The sequence below is a fragment of the Siphateles boraxobius genome, unplaced genomic scaffold, assembly GCF_051911475.1.
Source record: "Siphateles boraxobius isolate OS27281-9 unplaced genomic scaffold, OSU_SipBor_1 5, whole genome shotgun sequence".
NCBI classification, from domain to species: domain Eukaryota; kingdom Metazoa; phylum Chordata; class Actinopteri; order Cypriniformes; family Leuciscidae; genus Siphateles; species Siphateles boraxobius.
The window spans coordinates 35,152,037-35,174,011 of NW_027509141.1; the positions used below are offsets into that span (position 1 = coordinate 35,152,037).

Consider the following 21,975-nt stretch of genomic DNA (forward strand, 5'->3'; position numbering starts at 1 on the left):
AAACGACCCCGAACACAAATATAACACGACGCACAGATCTTGAGATAATCCTCGTAGATTGGCATTTAAATGCTGCTTTGCTAAAGCAATATGACATCCGAGATCCGATCGCGTCACAACGATGAACTGTTTTCTAACGTCATTTGATAACATCGGGAAGGTCAATGAATAGAAACTGGATCTCAGGTATGGTCCAAATTTCCATGAACCATGAATTCGATAAGACACACCTATTTCGATACCGCTAATCGAGTCCTGTATGCACATTTTAATGTGATAAAACTACTTAAGCAGGAATTTAGTTTGATACGACACAAGATTAGTCTTCTAATTGACGTTACAGTCAGTTTTGCAGATGGTTACACTCTTTTTAATGTGTTTTTTTCTTTCTGTCTGAGACGTTTCTTTCAGCTTAAGGATGTTCTTGCACCTTTTTCTATCTTCTTAACAATTTCACCATTGGTCATTTGTTTTTAATTGACCTGATAGAGTCATTCTCATCTTTGTCACCTCAGTTTGATCTGATTAGATAAACCAAGTGAATATTGAATAATGGTGCAATAATGAACTTTTAAACACTCCATATAAGTGTTGATCCAGCATATCGGTCATTATTCTGAATGGCAGTGAACTGATGTGATGAATTGGCCTCTCAGACAGACAACAGATTGGGAAGAATGTGTAGCTACACATCTCCCTTTGTGACAGATTGAATGGCTAAGCTCCCATTTATCGCATGCATTTGCTGCTCTGTTGTTCGGCGGGCATATGGTGACCCCGTCCATCCGGAAACATGGCGTTACCCCGGTTACCCTGAGCCGACTGTAAATGAGTTCTGGTTTTATGTTATCAATACAGTAGGAGTGATGATATTACACATTCATTACATTGTGTAATACAGCAAAATAATAAATCTATCGCAATAGACAGGGCTTTATGATGACTAATCAGTGTTGTTTTAGGATCGTTAATATACTATATTATAGTTTTTGTTAATATTTTGAATTAGATTTGATTTTTATGTTTTCTGTTTTTAAATAAAAAAAATAATTTTAGTTATCTTGTATGGTTTTTTAATTTATTTTGTATAGATCTATTACGTTTTAGTTTATTTAGGTTTAGTTATTTTAGTGCTGCAACTTAAACTAAACATTAATTGTTAATTTTTATTTTTTTAAATAATTGTTTATTTAGCTATTCCAAAATTTGAAATGTTGCCCTAATAAGCTGAAATAAAATAGGTTTAGGTTTTCTAATATTTTTATTAATTTCAATTAATGTTTATTTTAGTTTACTTTTTTTATGGTTTTGGCTTTAGTTTTAGTTAATGATAATAAGTCTGTGACTACAGTAGGGTTAGGGTTACTGGGTCTATGGGCTTTTGATTGGAAGCCTATTGATTGCAGGGATCAATCAATCCTGTATCTGCGTTTTGGTTAATGATTTGGATCATGAATTTTTTGTATAAATTAGCATGATTGTAATACTCTTCATGAAAAAACTCAATTTCACCTTTCAAAATTTAAGTCATGGTTAAAGTCATTTAACTCAACTTCAACATAATTTTGAGTGAATTTACAATTTATTTATCTGGTTCAGGACATTTTTTTTTTTTTCACTTAAGTGAATTAAGGATTTACTACACGCATATATTTTTATATACCACATTATTTTATTTTTTTTATATATATAACTTTTATTTATTATTATGTATTTATTTTATTTATATATTTATTTTATTTTATAATCTTTTTAACAAAAATTAACTTTTTTTAAAAACATTTAGCAATTCATATGTTTTATGCTCCAGTTGATCTACAGTATATACTGTGTTTTCTCTACCCTGTTGCGCAGGAAGATTAAAATGGTGGATATTGTAACGCAAACAATGCCTGCAGAAAGTGAAGTACACGTGGCCAGGAACTTTCTCACAAAGATTTTGAGAAGTTCTATGAGGTATTGTGGAGCTGTTGGCCTCTGTCTCGTGACCCCCAGCCCTGTACGCTCCTGTAGTTATCACCCATCGACCCGTCCACCCCTGCCAGACCCGAGTATCACATCCTCTGCCATGTGGCGTCTTAGCTGTAGCTGTGCTGTTCACGTGCAAGACGGGGATTATACGCTTAAGCTTATTATCGGGCTGTCAATTTCACTGGCTTGTTTAGAACCTGTGCAGAATCTTCAGTGTTTCCTGCTGTCTTGTTGATGAGTGCTGATCATTTGTCAAAAACATTTGAGCAAATATTATGCTTGTGTTTCTTACATAATTTGTCTTGATCTGATTGTATTCCACCTCCTTTTCCACCTCACATGCATTTCAGGAAAAATCACTTCAAAGGGTACGTCTTGTGCAGCGTCTCAATGAGTTATCATGATATTATATTCTGCAAAAGGAACAAATTATGTTTCACAGTTCCTAAAGTAGATCTCTTAGACCAAAAATATTCCTGATTGTCTGAATGATAACTGATGTTTTTGAACACCTTAACACCTAATATTAGTAGTATGTTTTATTTCATAAAAATGTGAAAAAAGTGAAAATGGTGACTTTTAGTAACCCAACATTTCGACAGAGATGTTTATTTATTATATGTAGAAATATATAATATGCATTATTTTATTATTTATTTATTTTCTCAATTGTTCATATTTATTTATTTATTTATTACTATTTTTAAAATTGTATCTGTCCTTAGTTCTAACCCGTTGTAGACTACAATTATGTACAAAATACTGTTACAATTTCTAGAATAAGCCTGTTTGAACTAAAGAACTCTTTCTGAAAATTTAACAATTTAAATGTAATTTTTTTTTTTTTTCAGGAGGAATGAATCATCATGTAGACCCCGTTCGTGGCACTCTGCTAAATCCACAGATAACCCCACCACAGACAGCCCTAAATCTGAACCCAGCCCTGCACCTGACTCCACTTGGCAGACAAAATATGATGCAGGGTGAGATTCTGAGGGTTTGTATGTAATGAATATAAATGAATCTCAGTCAGCATCATTTATTTTCTTTGTATTTTACCAGGTCACCCACAAACGAATTCACCAGCTGTTGGGGACAGACCAATTTGCGACAAGTGTCCTGCCAGTATAGCTCAGTGGGAAATATGGAAAGTGTAGAGCCCTCATCTCACGCTTTCTCAAAAGAGCAGCCGTCAAGCAAACCCAATGGTGGAGAAGATCACCCGATGTTTTTATCAGGCACAACTGACCACACTTCACCTCGGGGTGTTGCTCCCACAGAAGGGATTTTTTACAGAGGCGTTCCCAACGATCCTGGAGTTCCCAATGACTGCCACAGATACCTGCAGATCCCCATGGGCAACGGGGGACGAGTGAGTCCCAGTGTGGATGAGCAAGCTAGCTCCAAATTCTCCTCCACTTGGAGATCCAACCATAGACCTGTGTGGCATATTCCTGAAAGCAAGATGACCACTATTCAAGATCCTCCTGCTCCTCCACCTCCCTTGCGTAGTGATAGTTTCACTGCCACCAGAGTTCATGAGAAGAGCTTGGTGGGATCGTTCCCTGAAGGAATATCTGTATATCCACAACAGAAACCTCACTGCAGACCTGTGGACCAACAGTTGGATGGTGAAGCGAGACACAGCTTCAACCCACCTCCTAAGAAGGACTTCTTTCAGCCGTATCTTTCGGTTGAAGACTACTCAAATAAGCTAAAACCTTCCAAACCCCTTTCCCTGTCAAGCACTGATGTAAGACAAGGGCAGAACCCATTTACTTGCGAGGTTCAGCATCAGAGACAGCATAGTGATGATAGTCCCTTTTCTGTGTACCCTAACGCTACAAGTTCACCAAATACCCAGAGTGTTGGGAACTACTACCGAAGCCTTCAAGATTTACCCACCAACGCTGGCAGTCGAAACAAAGCCAGAACTAGCATGGCATTTGAGCCCAATTATGAGGGCCAGGCTCATTTCCGTTACTACTGCATCACTGCCCAGCAGCCATCCCTGAAATCATCTACGCAGGGTTGGATAGGAGATGAACGAAGGTCTGAAATGGGAACCACTCAAGGTGCTACAGACAGAAGCTTGGTTGGTTCTCAAAAAGCTGTGAAGACAAAGTATCCCCAACTCAATCTACTTGAGAACAAGAGCTCCAACGGTTACAGCAAACAGGCCATCAGTCCTCCATCTCAAGCCACGTCCCCTGCACCAAATCATGTGATTTCAAAGTCCAGCTCTGGGGAAAGAGAGACTCAAAAGAAGAAAGATGGAGTTAAGCCACAGCCTTCCAGGCACGTAACAAAAAAACAGATGGAGCAGAATAACCAAATGCCCATTCAACACTTGGACAATCCATGGATCAGCAAGCAGGATCACAAGATCTGTCCACACAAGACCCCCATGTTGCACTCTCTGGCCCAAGAGAGCAAGATGGCAGAAAAAATTATCGTAACAGCCAAAGCAGGTGGTCAAGAATCAACTGATGCAATCGGTGGTAAACAGGGAAGAAGGAGTGACCGCTACGCCACAACTCTACGCAACGAGATCCAACAGAAGAGGGATCAACTTCAGAAAAGCAGAAGTGCAGCTACCTTGACCTGCTCAAGTGAAGTTGAGGATGACTGTGACATCTGGAAGTCTAATGAGACCTCCACATCGTCTTCTGATGGTTCCTTCACCAACACTTACAAAGATCATCTGAAGGAAGCCCAAGCCAAAGTTCTGAAGGCCACGTCATTTATGAGGAGGGACCTGGAGCTTCCTGGGAACGAATCTGCATCGGATCAACTTCCCAAAAGATCTGGGCCTGTTAATGGGCAGGTCACCCGCATTGGGGGGCGTAAACGGTTTCCCGTGGATAAAAAGATACATTCTTTCTCTGAACCGGACAAGATCAATAAAATAGGAGTTGAGGATAAAGCAGCTGGGTCATTTGTAGACCGATATAAGTTCTTCGAAAGTTCCTGCAAACCAGTTCTCCAAAAGCCCATTCCCAAGCAGTCACTGCTCAGTCCCAATGAAGACCGCAATGAGAGAAAGACTAGATTAATTGGAGACTGTGAAAGCATCCATCAAGCTCCCTTAAAACAAAGTAAATCAAGTCATGCTGACCTTAATACAGAGGAGCAACAACGGCTTGGTACGTTTGCTGAATATGAGGCTACATGGAACATGCAGAAAAAGCCAGTGGAAAGAAGAATAACGGGCAGATACCGTTCAGCTGAAAACATCCTGGACTCAGGCTTGGAGGAATCCAACAGCACAGTGTGTGTTCATGAAAGATCCCGTTCCTCCCCTTCTGCTGACTTCTACGGACAGGTGAGAAGATGATTATTTGTTTTGTCATGATTTTGATAATGTTTTTGGTGCCCAGACATCACATTCAATATTCTCCACATTTCATTAGATACACAGTGCATTGTTTGGTAATAGTTGTAATGCGTATGCTGCTGGCACAGTGGATAAAGTATGATAACATGATCTTTAAGAAAGGCCAGTCTGTCCTTCAGGTAAAAGAATCTTTGGCATCTGTGTTAACGGATCCACATTCCTTTCAGAAAATCCCTCTGCCATCCAGAAAGTCTCCTGTGGAATCTCAGCCTGAAGCCAATGGCCAACAGGAGACCCATATCACCAGGTTAGGATTTCTTGTCTTGTCTAGGTGTTCAGATACAAGTAAGGGCCTATAGTTTCTTTGATCTGATAATGTACATATTAGGGGTGTAACTGAACACAGAAGTCACGGTTCGGTATGTACCTCGGTTTTGGGGTCACGGTTCAATAAGTTTGTTATATTTACATGCCCTCCCCCCTAATTCCTGATTGCATAAAAATGAAGGAATTGTTGATTTGTTGACCAATGCTGCACGTTAAAATGCAACGGCTGTTTTCAAACTTATTGGTTTGATTAACGTGTTGTGTGTAGCCCACAATGTCATTTTCTTTTTATTTCATGCGCTGACAAATTCAATAGTACGCTTTTTCAAGAAATCATGGAAAAATTTGTAGAAGAAAAAGTGCCATCTACATCGGCCTACTTCACCTCTCCACGAAGAGAGAGAGAGAGACAGCGGCACCAAAGGCTTCCCATTTCCAGGACATGCATATTTCAGAACTGGACTGTAGTGAGACTTCAACGACACAAATTGGCACAATGCAAAACATTTTTGTCTCATTGGAACCAAGGTTATTTTCGTAAACGAAAACTGAAACTAAGACTAAAACTATTGGTCAAAAAACATTTTCGTAAACTGAAATAAAATTAAAAATTCATAATAAATGAAAGACTAAAACTAAACGAAACTAACAACAGTTACTGAAAAACTACCAGAAATAAAATAATAATTTGCAAAAATAAATAATCGTTTTCGTAATTAATAAGCTCTTTACTTTGGCGAAAATCTTACCTGTGGCTGTTTAAGGAAATGCCTGATATGGCGCTTGGCTTCATACGTGAAGAAGTTGCTGAGGCGATTAACCGCTGTCCTTCTGTGATGCGTTCAATGAAGGACCGTAACGTAGTGTTCACATGGCTAGTGCTGAACGCTGTTCATAAAGGATGCGTCTGTTGCAGTGGAATGGGAAATAACACAAGGTAATAAGACGCAAGTTGGACTTCTTTTAACTGGAGCGCAGCATTTTTTGAATGCCGTTTCATTTGCGAGACGCGGGTGCAACAGCAAAACAAGTCCGTCAAGCACAAAAACAACTTTAATTTAGACTACTAGGCTAAAGTAGGCTACTCTATGTTTCAGATGTCATGTTTTCATGAAGGTTGACAGGGTGAAAGGTGCATTTAATATTATTATCCACGTTGAGACATTTCCCCGCAATGTATGGAATACCAGGACACGACACACACACACAAGTGCGCGCATACAAACACACACACACACACACACACACACACACACACACACACACACACACACACACACACACACACACACACACACACACAATCTTTGTGGAGACTCTCCATAGACGTAATGTTTTTATACTGTAGCCTCAAACAAACTGTATTCTGTCTCCTTACAGTACACTAACCCAACCCCTAAACCTACCCATCACACAACTTTCTGCATTTTTAAATTTTAAAAAAACTTTTTTGTATGATTTATAAGCTTGTGTACCTCAATTTAGGTCCTCACAGTAACACGAGTCCCCATGAGTCTGTGTGCATTCAGGTTTAAGTCCCCACCAGGATAGAAAAACATGCACACACACACACACACACACACACTACATAGATACTTCATTATTTAATCACACTGGCTTTACAGCAGGTTGTGTTGGCTGAAGTCAGATAAATTGAGCTGTTTTTTTTGGGATGTGTGTTATGTACCAGTGGTCACTCTGCTACATTTACAGCTGAAAAAAGTAAACTAGGCATGTTTAACAAGATTTCATCTTTAATATGAATTAGTTTGTCTGATTTTTTCACAGTTTTTTCTTGTATACTTTTAAGTTCCATTTATTTGGTGCTTTGTTCAATCTCAAACCATTATTTTATTTTTATTATTAAGATATCAAGATGTACAAGAGTCAACTGTAATCTGGGCAAACATTAAACTTTGCTGAAATTAAGCGTCTCGCTTTGGTCTACACTGGAAGTGTTTTGTTTGTTCTGCTAAACCATAATTACTAAAATTAAAACTGAAACTAAATAAAATAAAAACTAAATAGAAATGTCTTTGCAAAATAAAAACTAAACTAAAACTAACAAAACCATTAATGAAACTAACTAAAACTAAACTGAAATTTAAAGCAAAATTGAAAACGATATTAAAATAAAAACTAATTTAAAAAAAGAAAAACTATAATAACCTTGATTGGAACAGTGGAAACAACTTCAGATACTCTGTCATTTATGGTCATACAGATAAGAGTAAGTCATCATTCAAAACTGTAAAGGGTCTTTTATTTGTACACTCAAAAACATTTTGCTTTTGTAAAATAAAGAAAACACTTTCTGCTGTCCCGGTTTCATTTCCGTTAAGTTTGTGGAGCTTGTGATGAAATTGATAGTCAGCGTATAGGCTACTAGCAAGCTATTGTGTGAACTTTTGTTTTGGGTTTGCGCAAAGATAGTCTCTTCTTCTTCTGCTCTTTTTCCTGTAATGCTATTAGCAATAAGCGTTGCATTTCCGCACGCGCCCCCTTCTAGATTGGAGTGTGGACCGCCTTGACTGAATTTATTCTTAGTCTGAATGTATTCATTGTCTGACTGTGTGCATAGTGATGAATACATGTACCGTTACACCCCTAGTACATACTAATAATGTGTGTTTTATTGTAATTTCGATTTTACAGAGGATCCGGAAAGGAGCACAGTCCACTCAACATCTCGGAGCCCATTACACTGAACGTTCTGGAAAGTGTTGCTGTGCCTCTTGCTTCGAACCAGAGACCCAAACCTGACACCAGGCAGACGGCAACTCTGTCTTCAAATCATCTCCAGGTTCCCAAATCAAAGCAACGGCTTCCTAAAAGCAAAGGTTGTGAACCGCAGAGGTCCGCCAAACCCACACAGCAGGATGCTATGAGCCCTACTAGAGCTTCCCAGCAATTTAGGGTTCAGACCTCTTCTCCTCATCCAACTCCAGAGCCCCAAAGACTGATTACTTCACCATGTCCTGCAGAACATCTGGAGAGAGACATACACCTGACTGCTGCACCAGAGGAGGACCAGAGATCAGACACTGAGGGAACGTTATGTCATACGCCATGTCTTCTAGGTCGTTCCTCTCCCAAGCAGAAAACTGATCTGATGGTAACCTCAGCTAGCAGAACACATTCTCGTTCTCCTTCTCCTCAGTTCTATCCACAGAGGCTCACAGATGAACCACCTGCAACTGTGCAGAAAAAGGACCAATGCAGGTAACTAGAGTATTATAGCATAGTAGACTGTGGTCTGGATGATGAATCTGCGTCATCATTATTGGAAGCTTCACTGCTAAAATTTGCCTTGCTCAAGTCACATTTTTAAAGGTGCTCTAAGCCATTAGTTCCCAACAGGGGGGTCTCGGCCCACAAGGGGGCGTCAGCGAGCTCTTTGGGGGGCCGCGTCATATTTTGAAAAGTGTTGAACAGTGAGCATTAAAGCAGCAGTCCGTAACTTTTTTTTATGTTCAAAATTGACAAAATTTATATAATGAGCGAGTACGTCATGAATCCATTTTCCAAACCGTGTTTTTGTCTTATCCTTAGTCACTATGGTACACCTATAAATAATAAGTGTTTATATTGGGACTATTTTACACTGGTTCGGGTCGTACCGCTGTGGTGTTACCCAGAGTCTGCGTGACTCGTCATAGACATAAACATTTGTATTTGCATTTATTCATTTAGCTGACGCTTTTATCCAAAGCGACTTACAATTGCTATATATGTCAGAGGTCGCACGCCTCTGGAGCAACTAGGGGTTAAGTGTCTATAAACAGAGAGAAGTAGCTCCGGCTACAATGTTCTTCCGCAAGATGCATTATTCTGTTAATAAACGCATGTTTATTAATCGCTAAAGCGCCAAACGATCATATTACATTAGCTAATTTTATTCACGATCCCCTGGCTGACCAAAAAATTAGTTTTCAACGAGGTCCCAGACACCAGTCATTTGGTAATAGCCTATAGTTAATAATGTTTTCCCTATATACACCAGTGTGAATACTGATATTTTTGTTATTGCATTTCAAATAGGGCCAATTAATAGGCTACTCCGAGGCTTACCTTATTTAATTAAATTGTGTTTGTTATAGTATTTTCAATGTTATACGCTATTATTATTTTACATAAACATATCTGGTTATAGTAATAAACATACTGTTTGTTTAAAAACAAAACGTTTTGTTATCCTTGCTGCAATCTTACAAGAGCGACAATATCATTAAATGTGAAGGAGGCCATAAAATATTTTCTTGGGAAAAAGGGGGTCTCAGACAAAAAAAGGTTGGGAACCATTGCTCTAAGCCAGGGGTTTTCAAACTTTTTGTGTGTGCGGATCACTATTTGTAATCAAGAATTTTCGCGGACCACCTCATAATACACATAATAAAATGTGTACACAGTCCTACCTGAATTAATCCGCACCCCTAAATAGGCTTACTAGCACTAAAACTATAATTGGTCATCACATCAGTACAACAGGCTTGTTAAAAGAAAGTTTACTGCACACAAAGGCTGCCACATATTTAATTTATTTATTTACTCAAGCGCCCGAGGGCATAATCAGGTTCATTGGAACAACAGACTTATTTCCATAGCAATGGAGTATGAAATCTATATAGTAATAAGAACACTTGGATATAGTGAACATTTCAAAACCTTTGGCGATTTTAGAGGATTATTAATCTTCAGAGTTTTACAAGTCCTCAAAAAGTAGGCTTGAGTTTGTCCTCTTAACAGCACATCCGCAAAACATTTCAGTAACGCGAGATCAAGAAACTAACTGGAAATTAAAATAATAAGGCCTTATTCATTCCATTTATAAACATTTTGTTTCATATAAACTGCCTATAAAGGCTATGCGTGTGATGTGATAATGGTAACCTCTGCCTCTTTTCTCTTCAGAGGACCTGTTGCTATCCACCGATCCATGCTGTGGTTCAAACGGCACTGAACTTGAACGTCACGGTCGAGCACCACTAGCCTATTTTAGTAATCGCGCAATAACTTGACAATTTAATTTAAATTTTATATCAATATTGGCCTACATATTGTTTTTACTTGTTATATTTTATGGGAATTTCCTGGTATAATGAAGGTAAAAAAATATTATTTTTTTCTGCCTTTCCACGGACCATCTGCAGTACCCTCACGGACCACTAGTGGTTTCCACAGTTTGGGAATTGCTGCTCTAAGCGATGTCGGGTGACGTCACTTCTTGTTGACGTTTAAAGGGGCATTCGGCAACTATTTCAACTTAATAAAACCGTTTAGAAATCATTTGGATGGTTTAATAACCTGTTCTGGTGAGAATGGTGAGTTTCCCCGCTCCCCCCAACGTCCCTAGGCGGAAAACCAACCTTGCAACATGTGGTTAACGTCCCGGTATTTTGGAAATAGGAAGTCTCGTGAGAAGCGAGAACGACGAGAAACACAAACTGCTTTATGGTAATTCGACATAAACACACACGCCGCCCTCAGTGTGTAGGATGTATTACCCACCTCGGTAGACACACTCCACACAATAAAGTTGGCTGGCTCCGATAATAACAAATGCACATGAGCAGCGGTAGAAAGGGGGAGGAGGGGCCGCGAGTGAGTTTTTTTATGACATTGTTGTGAGATATACGCCTCACAGCTGTAGGGGGAGCTCGCTGAGAAAACATGCGACAACAAAAGTGAAAATCAGCGAAGAAATAGCTAGAGTTGCCGAATGCCCCTTTAAAGTATTGTCAAACGAAACGGAGGCTAGCTAGACCCTCCCTCCTCTTCATCCGCGCACTAACCCCCCAAGCCCCGCCCCTAAATCCTTCTTGTCGGTTATTGGCTGGAACAGTTTGTTATGTTTCGTGGTGCGGGTTAGCCCAGTTTGTTTTTGTTGCCGTTTGTGGAGCCTGGCGTGTCTGTAGAGCAGTGTTGTTACTTTTAAAAAGTAATGCATTACAATATTGCGTTACTCCCCCAAAAAGTAACTAAGTACGTTACTTAGTTACTTTTTACGGAACGTAATGCGTTACATTACTTTTGCGTTACTTTTTCTCACCTGCATGGGCTTGTTTGTTTGTTTTTTAATAACAGCTAAAACAATCTATTTTTGCCAATTGTTAAGGCCCTTTCACATCAAAAGTTAAATGAATAAGCCTAAGGCTCAAGGAAATGCATATTTACTACTGTACAGTAGAGGGCGCCGCTCAAACAAACCTTTCAGCTGCTGCTGTTCTTGATTAAATAACAATAGGATACAGGAGAAGGAAGTTCAACACTCTTATTTCTAAACCTAATCTAAAGTCATTTTTGCTTATTAGTATGGTTGAATTAGATCATTGTAGGTCAGCAGCAAAGACATTGGTTAATAAAGTGAGATTAAATACATAAAGTATATTTGTGTAATTTAATATAGTTAATTATAAAACTTTTGTACAAAATTCTGAGATTGCATTTGACTGTTTTTATTCATTTTGAGGAATACTGAATGTTTTTGTGCAAGTGAGATGAGTAAATGCATGTTCAATGCAAATGCACACAACACCTCACTTTATTTCTCTCAACATGGGGACAGGAGAGCTGCCAGTCAATAAATGTGAAAAAGTAACTCAGATATTTTGATGTAAATTGAAAAAGTAATGCGTTACTTTACTAGTTACTTGAAAAAGTAATCTGATTACGTAACTCAAGTTACTTGTAATAAGTTACCCCCAACACTGCTGTAGAGACCGCGGTTTTTTACAGTGTGTTCAGGGGACAGGCAGCCAGCGGAGAGTGAGGAGATGTTTGCTGTATGTGACAAAAAAACTTTTGGCCTAAAAAATGCGTGACATCGCTTAGAGCACTTTTGTTCTCTTGTTCCCTATTGCAGGAGTAAGACGGAGGAAACATCAGAGCCAAACACTGCTGGGCGGAAGGTCCCCATACAGATTGTCTGTGCAGAAAACGGCTCAGAGAGGGAAAACAGAAACTATGTGCAACATGGCGAATCATCTGGAAGCTCTGAGGTGCCTAAAACTGGCCAACTAAAAAAAACAGATCTGTCGCTGTTTATTGCCCATGCCCATCCAGATCCCATCAAAAACGCAGAACATCAGACGGTACTAGACAACACAGATCCGAGAAGCAACAGTTTGACCGAACATTCAGAGGAGGACCTGAAACGACAGGAGCTGGCCAGAGATATCATGGGGAAGGACAAGAGTCTGGTGGACATCTTGGATCAGAGTAAGATGAAGACTACCATGGATCTGATGGAGGGAATATTTCCACAGGGGGAGCAGCTCCTGGAGGGAGTGCAGCAGCGGAGGAAAGCCATCAGCAAACACACGTCTCCCAAAAATACACCGCAGAGGTACACTCTTTGAGATCGCGATGCGAATGGCACAAAAACATGGTCACATTTCACCTGAAAATCAAAAGAGAAAATATCATTTAGATTTTGCATCATTAGTACAATTTAAGAATTGTTTATTTGGGACTTTTTCATGACAGTTAGGCAAATATTTCCTCAAATTGCTTTAAATACAGAAATGCAAAATCTCATCATTACTATGATGCATCTAAACGCTTTACTTTTGAGTTTTCTTGTAATCATTCTGATTGATGATTCGTATTAGATCCTCATTTTTTAAGTGATTCTCAATACAATTCATTTTGTGCTGATTTAAATTATACATAATTTCCTCATGTTATGTAAATTAAATTATTTAGCATATTTATATTATGGTAATGAGCATTTAAATGGTCAAAAAAATTGCTTAAAGTACTAAAGTTTATTTTTAAACCAAAATGTAATATCTTATTTCTTTCCCTTTTTTGTATTTTGGGGTGAAATATGAGCCAGATGATGTTCTTCACAGGTTTGTGGGAATTTTTTGAGCAAAATGTGACATTCCTGTTTTGTCATTTCTCATTTGTTCTTCATTAGCTGCAATACGTAAATGTTTTATGCATCAGCTGTTTAACTGGAATTACAGTGTTTGTTCTTTTACTAATTGGAGTCATGAAGCATTAGATCAGTTATCTTTAGAGTGAAAACCTGTACACTACTGCCCTCTACTAACACACACACACACACACACACATAGTATAAAAAGGTACCGTACAATGTACTTGACACTAAATCTGTTACGTTGGAAAACTATTAAACTTTATTTACCTGGTGATTTTTCACAGATTTTTTCTTTTGAGTGACCCATGAATGTTTGATTTCTGCAGAGCGGAGAACAGTTTGTCTTCGTCAGCGTCGTTAGTGAGCAGTTCGTCATATTACAGCACATCTGCACCTAAAGCAGAGCTACTCATGAAGATGAAGGACATGCAGGAGCACATGGAGGAACAGGATTCAGAGGACGAACTTGATTATGACCTTTCCAACAAGAAGGTACACGGCTTATATTCATTATTTTGTTGCATGGTTTTTACTTCAGTTGTGCTGTACTGGTAGCAACAAGACGAAAATGCATTGTTGAGAGAAAAAAACACAGATAAGTCACATTATGTGTGTAAAATGTGTGAATGCACTATACAAATAAACTCCTTTACCTCTCATTCGACACAAATACAAATGTTCTGTGCTTAACATTAATTGCATTATACAATTTTCAGCATGTTTCAAAAAGCATTCTGGAAAATACGACAGTTTACAGTTAGATGATCTGGTTGATGTCTTTGTAATTGCAGCAAGAGTTGATTGACAGCTTAAGTAAGAAGCTGCAGGTGCTGCGAGAGGCGCGTGAGAGTCTTCAGGAGGACGTTCAGGATAATAACGCTCTGGGAGAGGACGTTGAAGCCACCGTACAGACCGTCTGCAAACCCAACGAGCTGGAGAAGTTTCGCATGTTCGTGGGAGACCTGGATAAAGTGGTCAGTCTCCTGCTGTCTCTGTCCGGTCGACTGGCTCGCGTGGAAAACGCCCTCGACAACCTGGAGGAGGGAACGTCCGCGGACGAGAAGGTAACAATTAGATGCATGTAAAGTGTCCCTAAGTTCTGTCAAAGAACGTGAGATTGAAGCCTTCGCGATTAATATGATGGAATCAGAACTTGAACTATGAGTCTGAAGTCGACTGAACTAGTCCTAATTTAAAGTGTCCCTATTATGCTTTTTTTCGACCTTTCATGTAGTGTGTAATATAGTTGTTTGTGAATGTAAAAGGTCTGAAAAGTTTCAAAGACAAAGTGGAGTTTTTGTCTCCTGAAAGAAAGAACGATTCTGAACTGCCTGAAAGGAGTCGTCGGTAATTCCCATCTCACTTCCTGCTAATTTGCATAATGCCAGCCTGAACAGCATGATCTTCATTGGCTGAACAGCGTCTCTTTGCCCCGCCCTCAATCACTGTAGTTGTATCCGAGACTGGAAGAGTTTGGTTCGTGTTGTTCATGTCGAGAAGACGCTGTTTTCTGCTGACAAGATGATACGGTAAAACTGATCTATCACTGTGTATCAAGTGCTCAGGAACCCGGAAGAGCTGAAATTCACATATTATGATAATCGGCTAGTAGTGACATCAGCGGCAATCCTCCTGTCACTCAAGTGGACACATACTTAATTATGCAGAACTTTAAAGGGATAGTTCACCCAAAATGTAAATTCTATCAGTAATTACTCTCCCTCATGTTGTTCAACCCCGTAAGACCTTCGTTCATCTTCATAACACAAATTAAGATATTTCTGATTAAATCTGAGAGCTGGATCACTCCTCCATAGGCTTCTTGAGGGATTGAACTTGCCAGCCCCGAAAAGTTATTAAAGACATCGTTAAAATAGTCCAAGTGACTACAGTGGCTCAATCTTAAGTTTATCAAGCGACGAGAATAGTTTTTGTGCGCAAAAAAACAAAAATAAGGACTTTATTTCACTATTCATTTCCTTCTCTGTGGGCCTCGACTGAGTTCACTAGTGTAACAGCGCAGCGCTTCTGTGTTGTACGTCACACGCATCACACACATGACCAGCGTCGGCCAATAGTGAGCCTACGTGTGACGTAGCTCTACGCTATCACACTACGCTAACTGACAAGAGGCCCACAGAGAAGGAAATGAATAGTGAAATAAAGTCGTTATTTTTGTTTTTTTTGCGCACAAAAAGTATTCTCGCCGCTTGATAAACTTAAGATTGAGCCACTGTAGTCACTTGGATTATTTTAACGATGTCTTTAATAACTTTTCGGGGAACAAGTGTCAATCCCTTAGAAGCCTATGGAGGAGTGATGCAGCTCTCAGATTTAATCAAAAATATCTTAATTTGTGTTTTGAAGATAAACGAAGGTCTTACGGGGTTGAACAACATGAGGGAGAGTAAATACTGACAGAATTTACATTTTTGGGTGAACTATCCCTTTAAGGCTTAATATAATTTAATTGGTGGCGAGACGACCACCATTCAACACGAAAAGAGTCATATAACCATTCCAATAACTCTGAAGCTGTTCAGTTAAGCTAAAAAAACTGCATAGTGCTGCTTTAAATGCATGTAAATCTATTTTAAAGACACGTCCAAAAATAAAAAAATTAGGAACTTTAAAATAGCTTAATTGGGGCATTTTAGCATTAGTTCTACCAGAGAGAGAGAGAAAGAGAGAAAAAAACACATTCTAAGAATGATTTGTACAATAAAAACTCATGTGTTGTACTTTCAGCACACTTTGACCCAGAAACGCAAACTGCTGATTCGCCAGCACGAAGATGCCAAAGAGCTGAAGGAAAACTTGGACCGAAGAGAACGTCTGGTTTATGAGATTCTGGCCAGTTACCTCAGCGAAGAGCGTCTGGCAGACTACCGGCACTTCGTCAAAATGAAGTCAGCGCTTATTATTGAGCAGCGCAAACTGGAAGATAAGATCAAACTGGGTGAAGAGCAGCTCAAGTGTCTGAAGGACAGTCTGCCGCTGGACCAGAGACTTCTGTACTGAACGGATCTAGACCGGACTGGTTCAGCATGACTACAACAAGACCCGAGAGATTGAGCATCTCTAAGCAGATTTCATATCTGCTTGTGTGCATTGGATAGATTTATTACGTTCAAAATCATTCAGATAGTCATAGAAATGCTTAGAACATTTTTAAACGATTCCTGTTTTCTTTAGCATTGGTGAATTCATGCGTTGAATATCCACTCACTTTTTCAGAAAGGATCTCTTTTAGTCCGTATAAAGGTTTTTGTACCTGTATTTACGTTTAACTTAATTCATTTTGCTACTTAATGCTAATGGTGCTATTAACAACAGATAGTAGATAATAATAGATTCCTGTCACATTAGATCTGCTTGTTCTAGATCCACACCGAAAACCATTTTACTCATTTCAGTGTAAATGTTTTAAACTTTCTTGTTTTCTTTTTTTTACTTAATGAAATAACGAAGGGAGCTTTAGAATATCTCATCTCGTATGTAAAATATTCTTTCAATCTCTTGAATTGTTTGCCCATATCCCTTGCTTTCCAATCTCACTGTGAACCAGGAAGAGTCTTTTATTGCAGGCAGGTGATATACTGATCATAGATGCGCTTTCAGTGCACTTCTGCTGAAATACTTTTGGAATAAAAATAAAAATATTTATATATTGCAGATTTGCTGTTAAGTTCTTGTATGGACAGATCGCAACAATGAATTCTTCTGGTTTATCACACACTTGCCATTTGGAAATTATTCACAAACATTTTCACAGTAGTTTTTATTGAAACTATACAGTATATTATTAATAGTTTGTTCAATGTTTTATTGCTCATTCTGAAGCCTCACCCACACTTTATGATTTTATGAGTCGCTGTGTTTTCCAATATGATGCAAATGATTTCAAATTCCTCATTGGTTTGATTTTATGATTGGTGAGCCGTGGTTAATCATTCACAGAAACATATTCACGGGCTTGTTTACACTGTATTTCTGAGCTAAAGGAAGTTGAGTTTTACACCGTTTCCAGTCCAACGCTGAGCGTCGAGGAAGTAAACGCTGAGAGAAGAACATGTGCTGATATGGTAATACGATCAGTTTTTCGTTATAATTTATTTGAAACTTAAATTAGATTTTATGTGTATTGATTGAAAATATATTTTAAAATATCAACAAACAACGAACCATGTTTTAAAATCAGTAAAAAGTGACTGAAGACATTTATATTGTTACAAAAGATATCCTTTTCAAATAAATGCTGTTCTTTTGAACTTTCTATTCATCTCAGAATCTTGACAAATTGTATCATGGTTTAAGCAAAAATATGAGCAACTGTTTTCAACATTGATAATAATCAGAAGTGTTTCTTGAGCATCAAATTATCATATTATAGGCTACTGATTTCTGAAGGATCATGTGACACTGAAGACTGGAGTAATTCAGCTTTTGATCACAGGAATAAATTACATTTGAACAGAAAACAGGCATTTTTAATTAAAATAGTTTTTCACTGTTTTTACTGTATTTTCTATCAAATAAATGCAGCCTTTGTGAGCAGAAGAGACTTCTGACCGCTAGAGTAAATAATTCATTAAATGAACATAAGGCTTATCGTTAACTACTATTTAATAAGCCTAGTGTGTGTGTGTGTGTGTGTGTGTGTGTGTGTGTGTGTGTGTGTGTGTGTGTGTGTGTGTGTGTGTGTGTGTGTGTGTGTGTGTGTTATGGAGTGTCTATGCACAAAAATTTCTGTTTGTGTTCTGAAACAAAGCAACAGGAAGTGTATGATCTAAACTAGATCTCTGTCTGTCTCTCTTTGTCTCAGAGGGATGTGAGGTTTGTTTGCCAGGTTGAGACCTATTTTTTACAGTCTATGGTTGAGACATTGGTTAGTTAAACCCACAACACTCCTGCTCAGTCGCTGTGAACTCCATTACGAGCCATTCAGGTGTTTCAGAGAAGATGAGGCTCTTCAGGATGGGTGTTTGTCGCATTAAGGAGACTGGATCTGAAGTGTAAAGCATGGCTTATCTGGTCCACACGGCTCATGCCCAGTTCGTGGCTCTCTGGCTCGGGACCGTCGGCTGGATTCTCATCATAGTGACCCTCGGGCTGGTGGAGTGGCGGGTTTGGGAAGTATCTGACCTGTCAGTCATCACCTCAGGTCTGGCATGGGTGGGTATTTGGAGAGTGTGTTTTTATAGTCACGTTCTGATCTTATCCAACAATCAGATCATGTTCTGTCAGAGGATTGGTTTGTTGGAGTCGTTCACGCCACCAGAAATCGCATCGGCTCAGGTGCTCCTGCTGGTGGCTCTGATTCTTGGGCTCATTGGAAACGCTTGCGTCCTTTACGGCCTCAGGAATATTTACTTCGGACTGAACACGTTTAAAGCCATCAGACTGGCGTTTTACACCGGCGGGTTTCTGTTCATCCTCACCGGAGCTTCTGCGCTCGTTCCCGTGTGCTGGAATCTCCATTCAGTCATAAACAATCAGACTATAATATTCCCCGAAGAGTTTCTCATGCCTCCCGCTCCTGTAAAGCAGTATATCGGACCCGGTATCATCGTGGGGATTTTTGCATCCACCCTGTTGGTCTGTAGCGGGGTGGTCTTTCTGTCCTACAGGGTCCCGGTCCTGCTGGAGCCCAAAGTGAGGCCCTCGGGGCCTGGAGAAGGATCCTCGGGGACCCGTGTGAACCGCCAGGGAATTGACAATCTAGCTTTCCAAACGCAGAAGAACAGTTAACTCATCCTTTCCTTGGGTCATTTTGAACCGAAAAAATAAAATATATATATATATATATTTTTTTTTTGGTGTTAAAAATTGAGTGTTTCATCAGAGGCGTTCAAGACCCTAGGACTTTTGCCGCACTTGAACCACGACTACATTTTTAAAAAAAATGGATTCGAGGAGTTTTGTGGTTGAAATTTAAAAACATTTGGGGTCAATTTGACCCGCTTAGGAATGAAGTGATTGCGAGGAATGCTTAAATTCTAACTAAAAATGCTAAAACTTTGCCAAAAAATGATTTAATAATATCTAAATGTGTATCTGAATGCATACCGAAGTGAAACTGACTTTAGGACCCAGCGGAAACAGCTCATTTGCTCCATCTAGTGGCAAGAGTCATGAAATAACATGTTATATTGTTATTTCTCCACAAGAGGCCGGCAAAGACACCCAATGTAAGATATTTTGAGCAGAATTAAAAGGGTTATGCATGAAATTGTGTTATTTAAGAATTTAATTTGTTTGAGAATTTAAGTTAAAAGATTGTGAGGAATGTGCTTAAATTACTGTTTATTTATTATTTATTGATCAAATATAGTAATTTAAAGGTAAAAAAAATAAAAAAGACCAAAAAATTGCATTAAAAAATAGAAACAATATTATCAAAATGCTTTATGGGGGGAAAAAAAAGTATAATTTTAGGGCTTCGGGTAATTTTGACCCACAAGAAAAAGATATGTTACAAAGTGCGAGGGTAGGATGAAGGTTGAAAAAAAAACTGTTTTCGGGACGTGTGTGTGTGTGTGTGTGTGTGTGTGTGTGTGTGTGTGTGTGTGTGTGTGTGTGTGTGTGTGTGTGTGTGTGATGCAGCAGAAGACCATAATTAGGATGCTGTGTTCGTCTAATAGACTGTAAAAAAAGATTTGTCTCTGGCCCTTCATACTGTAATTATTACTGTACAAACACTGCCCAACCAAGGAGACCCCCATAATCAAATAATATTAATAATAATTTAATGTGAAAAAAATACAAAATTTTCCAGAAAATAAATCACACCTGACTTTAAGTAGCAGATTTCAATCGTTAAAAGGAAAGGCATACAGATAAGTCGCATCGTTGTATAAGTCACATTTTATTTTTTATGTACGTGTAGAAATAAAGTAAAATACCGGTAAATAAAACATTACAAACATTAAACACTCAAACTTCACAACAGATCAGAAATGAAAAATATAAGTAGGCCTATAAACAAACACAAATTATAGTGGCAAAACAACATTCGTGATAAATGCCACATATACAAAGTCGCATCACGATTCAAATGATTTTAAAAAAGGGGACATATGTTCTGGAAAACGGTACCTATTTTATGTGTTTAGCTATTTTCATCTGTTTACATTCTATACTTTTTTTGTCATTGTTTTTGTGCTTGTATCATGGGGTTTTTGTGTAATGTATATATTTGAATTGTTTAAAGGATCTGTCATTGTTCAAAACACTATTTGAGTTGCTAACGGTGAGCTCTATGTTTGATCTACAGGAATATTTTTTGAAATTTCATTTAAGTATGGAATTATTTATGTGTAATAATTTATGTTACACATGTGAAGTAGTAAAAATACTTTTTATGTACTTTTCCCAGTTTGAGAGATCTCTCAGTTATTCAGTTCACATTTATTTGTATGGCACTCACAATACATATTGTTTGTTTTTTAACGTATGACATAATTTTGAAAGACAAGTTGCTGTCTAATATAACACTCCGGTCTTTAAGATGAAGTCACACTACATCCTTCCAAGCAAATTAGATTCTCTGTGTACAGGTTTTTGGTCCAATAAGTAATTCCTCAGTCTTAAATTAATTTAATAGAAGAAAATGACTGGTCATCCAATATTTTATATCTTTAACACACTCTGTCAATGTGGATCATTTAGAGATTTCATCTGGTCGTTATGAAATATATAACTGAGTATCATCGACATAACAATGGAAACTAATTCCATGTTTGTATTTTGAAAATAGCAGAGGGCCCAAAACCGAACCTTGTGGCACTCCATAATTCACTGGTTAACTTAATTCCCTGTTCAAATAAACAATATGGTAACGACCTGATAGGTACGATACATTAATGCCTGTCCCTGAATAGCGGTGTAAGTTTGTAGTCGATCTAAGAGTATTTTATGATCTATAGTGTCGAACGCAGCACTAAGATTAAGTAAAACTGTGTTACAGTCAGAAACTAGAGGCAAGTCATTTGTAATTTTAACGAGCGCAGTTTCTGTGCTATGATGGGGACAGAATTTTTTTAACAGATATTATTTCGCACAATTGAGTGGAGACAACTTTTTCAAGTATTTTATACTTAAATGGAAGATTTGAAATAGGTCTGTAATTTGCCAATTTATTTGGATCTAGTTAATACTTAATAACTGCCAGCTTTTGCTTTCTTGGGACAGGAGATAAAGACGAGTTGATAATATTGAGAAGACGTTCTTCTCATACGAACTCTTTCAGTGACTTCTTTAGTGGGTATTGGATCTAATAAACAGGTTGTTGGTTTAGATGTCATTAAAAGTTTATTTAGCTCTTCCTGTTAAATAGTTGTAAAGCACTGTCATTGTTTTTGAGGGGCGATAAGTGAGGCTGAATCATAAAACATTGTCAAAGGTTGTACTTTTACAATTGTATTTCTGATTCTGATGCTTTTGATTTTCTCAG

The 21,975-nt window shown here is 38.4% G+C and overlaps 2 protein-coding genes across 2 annotated transcripts in view; both read left to right on the forward strand.

The window, feature by feature from the left end:
• Positions 1-17,191, forward strand: part of LOC143711985 (protein Shroom2-like) — a 30,679-nt gene extending 13,488 nt beyond the window's left edge. Inside the window, exons 3-10 of the mRNA XM_077204221.1 lie at positions 2,823-2,954; positions 3,034-5,296; positions 5,536-5,615; positions 8,291-8,857; positions 12,498-12,980; positions 13,847-14,012; positions 14,312-14,584; positions 16,269-17,191. Coding sequence (XP_077060336.1) covers positions 2,823-2,954; positions 3,034-5,296; positions 5,536-5,615; positions 8,291-8,857; positions 12,498-12,980; positions 13,847-14,012; positions 14,312-14,584; positions 16,269-16,541 — 4,237 coding nt within the window. The 3' untranslated portion in view covers positions 16,542-17,191. The remainder of the gene's footprint in view (positions 1-2,822; positions 2,955-3,033; positions 5,297-5,535; positions 5,616-8,290; positions 8,858-12,497; positions 12,981-13,846; positions 14,013-14,311; positions 14,585-16,268) is intronic.
• A 1,214-nt stretch (positions 17,192-18,405) lies between these two features.
• On the forward strand, positions 18,406-19,276 carry LOC143712148 (claudin-34-like). The gene has a single exon (XM_077204348.1). The coding sequence runs from the start codon at positions 18,543-18,545 to the stop codon at positions 19,269-19,271; it is 729 nt and encodes a 242-aa protein (XP_077060463.1). The 5' UTR covers positions 18,406-18,542; the 3' UTR covers positions 19,272-19,276.
• Positions 19,277-21,975: the final 2,699 nt, after the last annotated feature.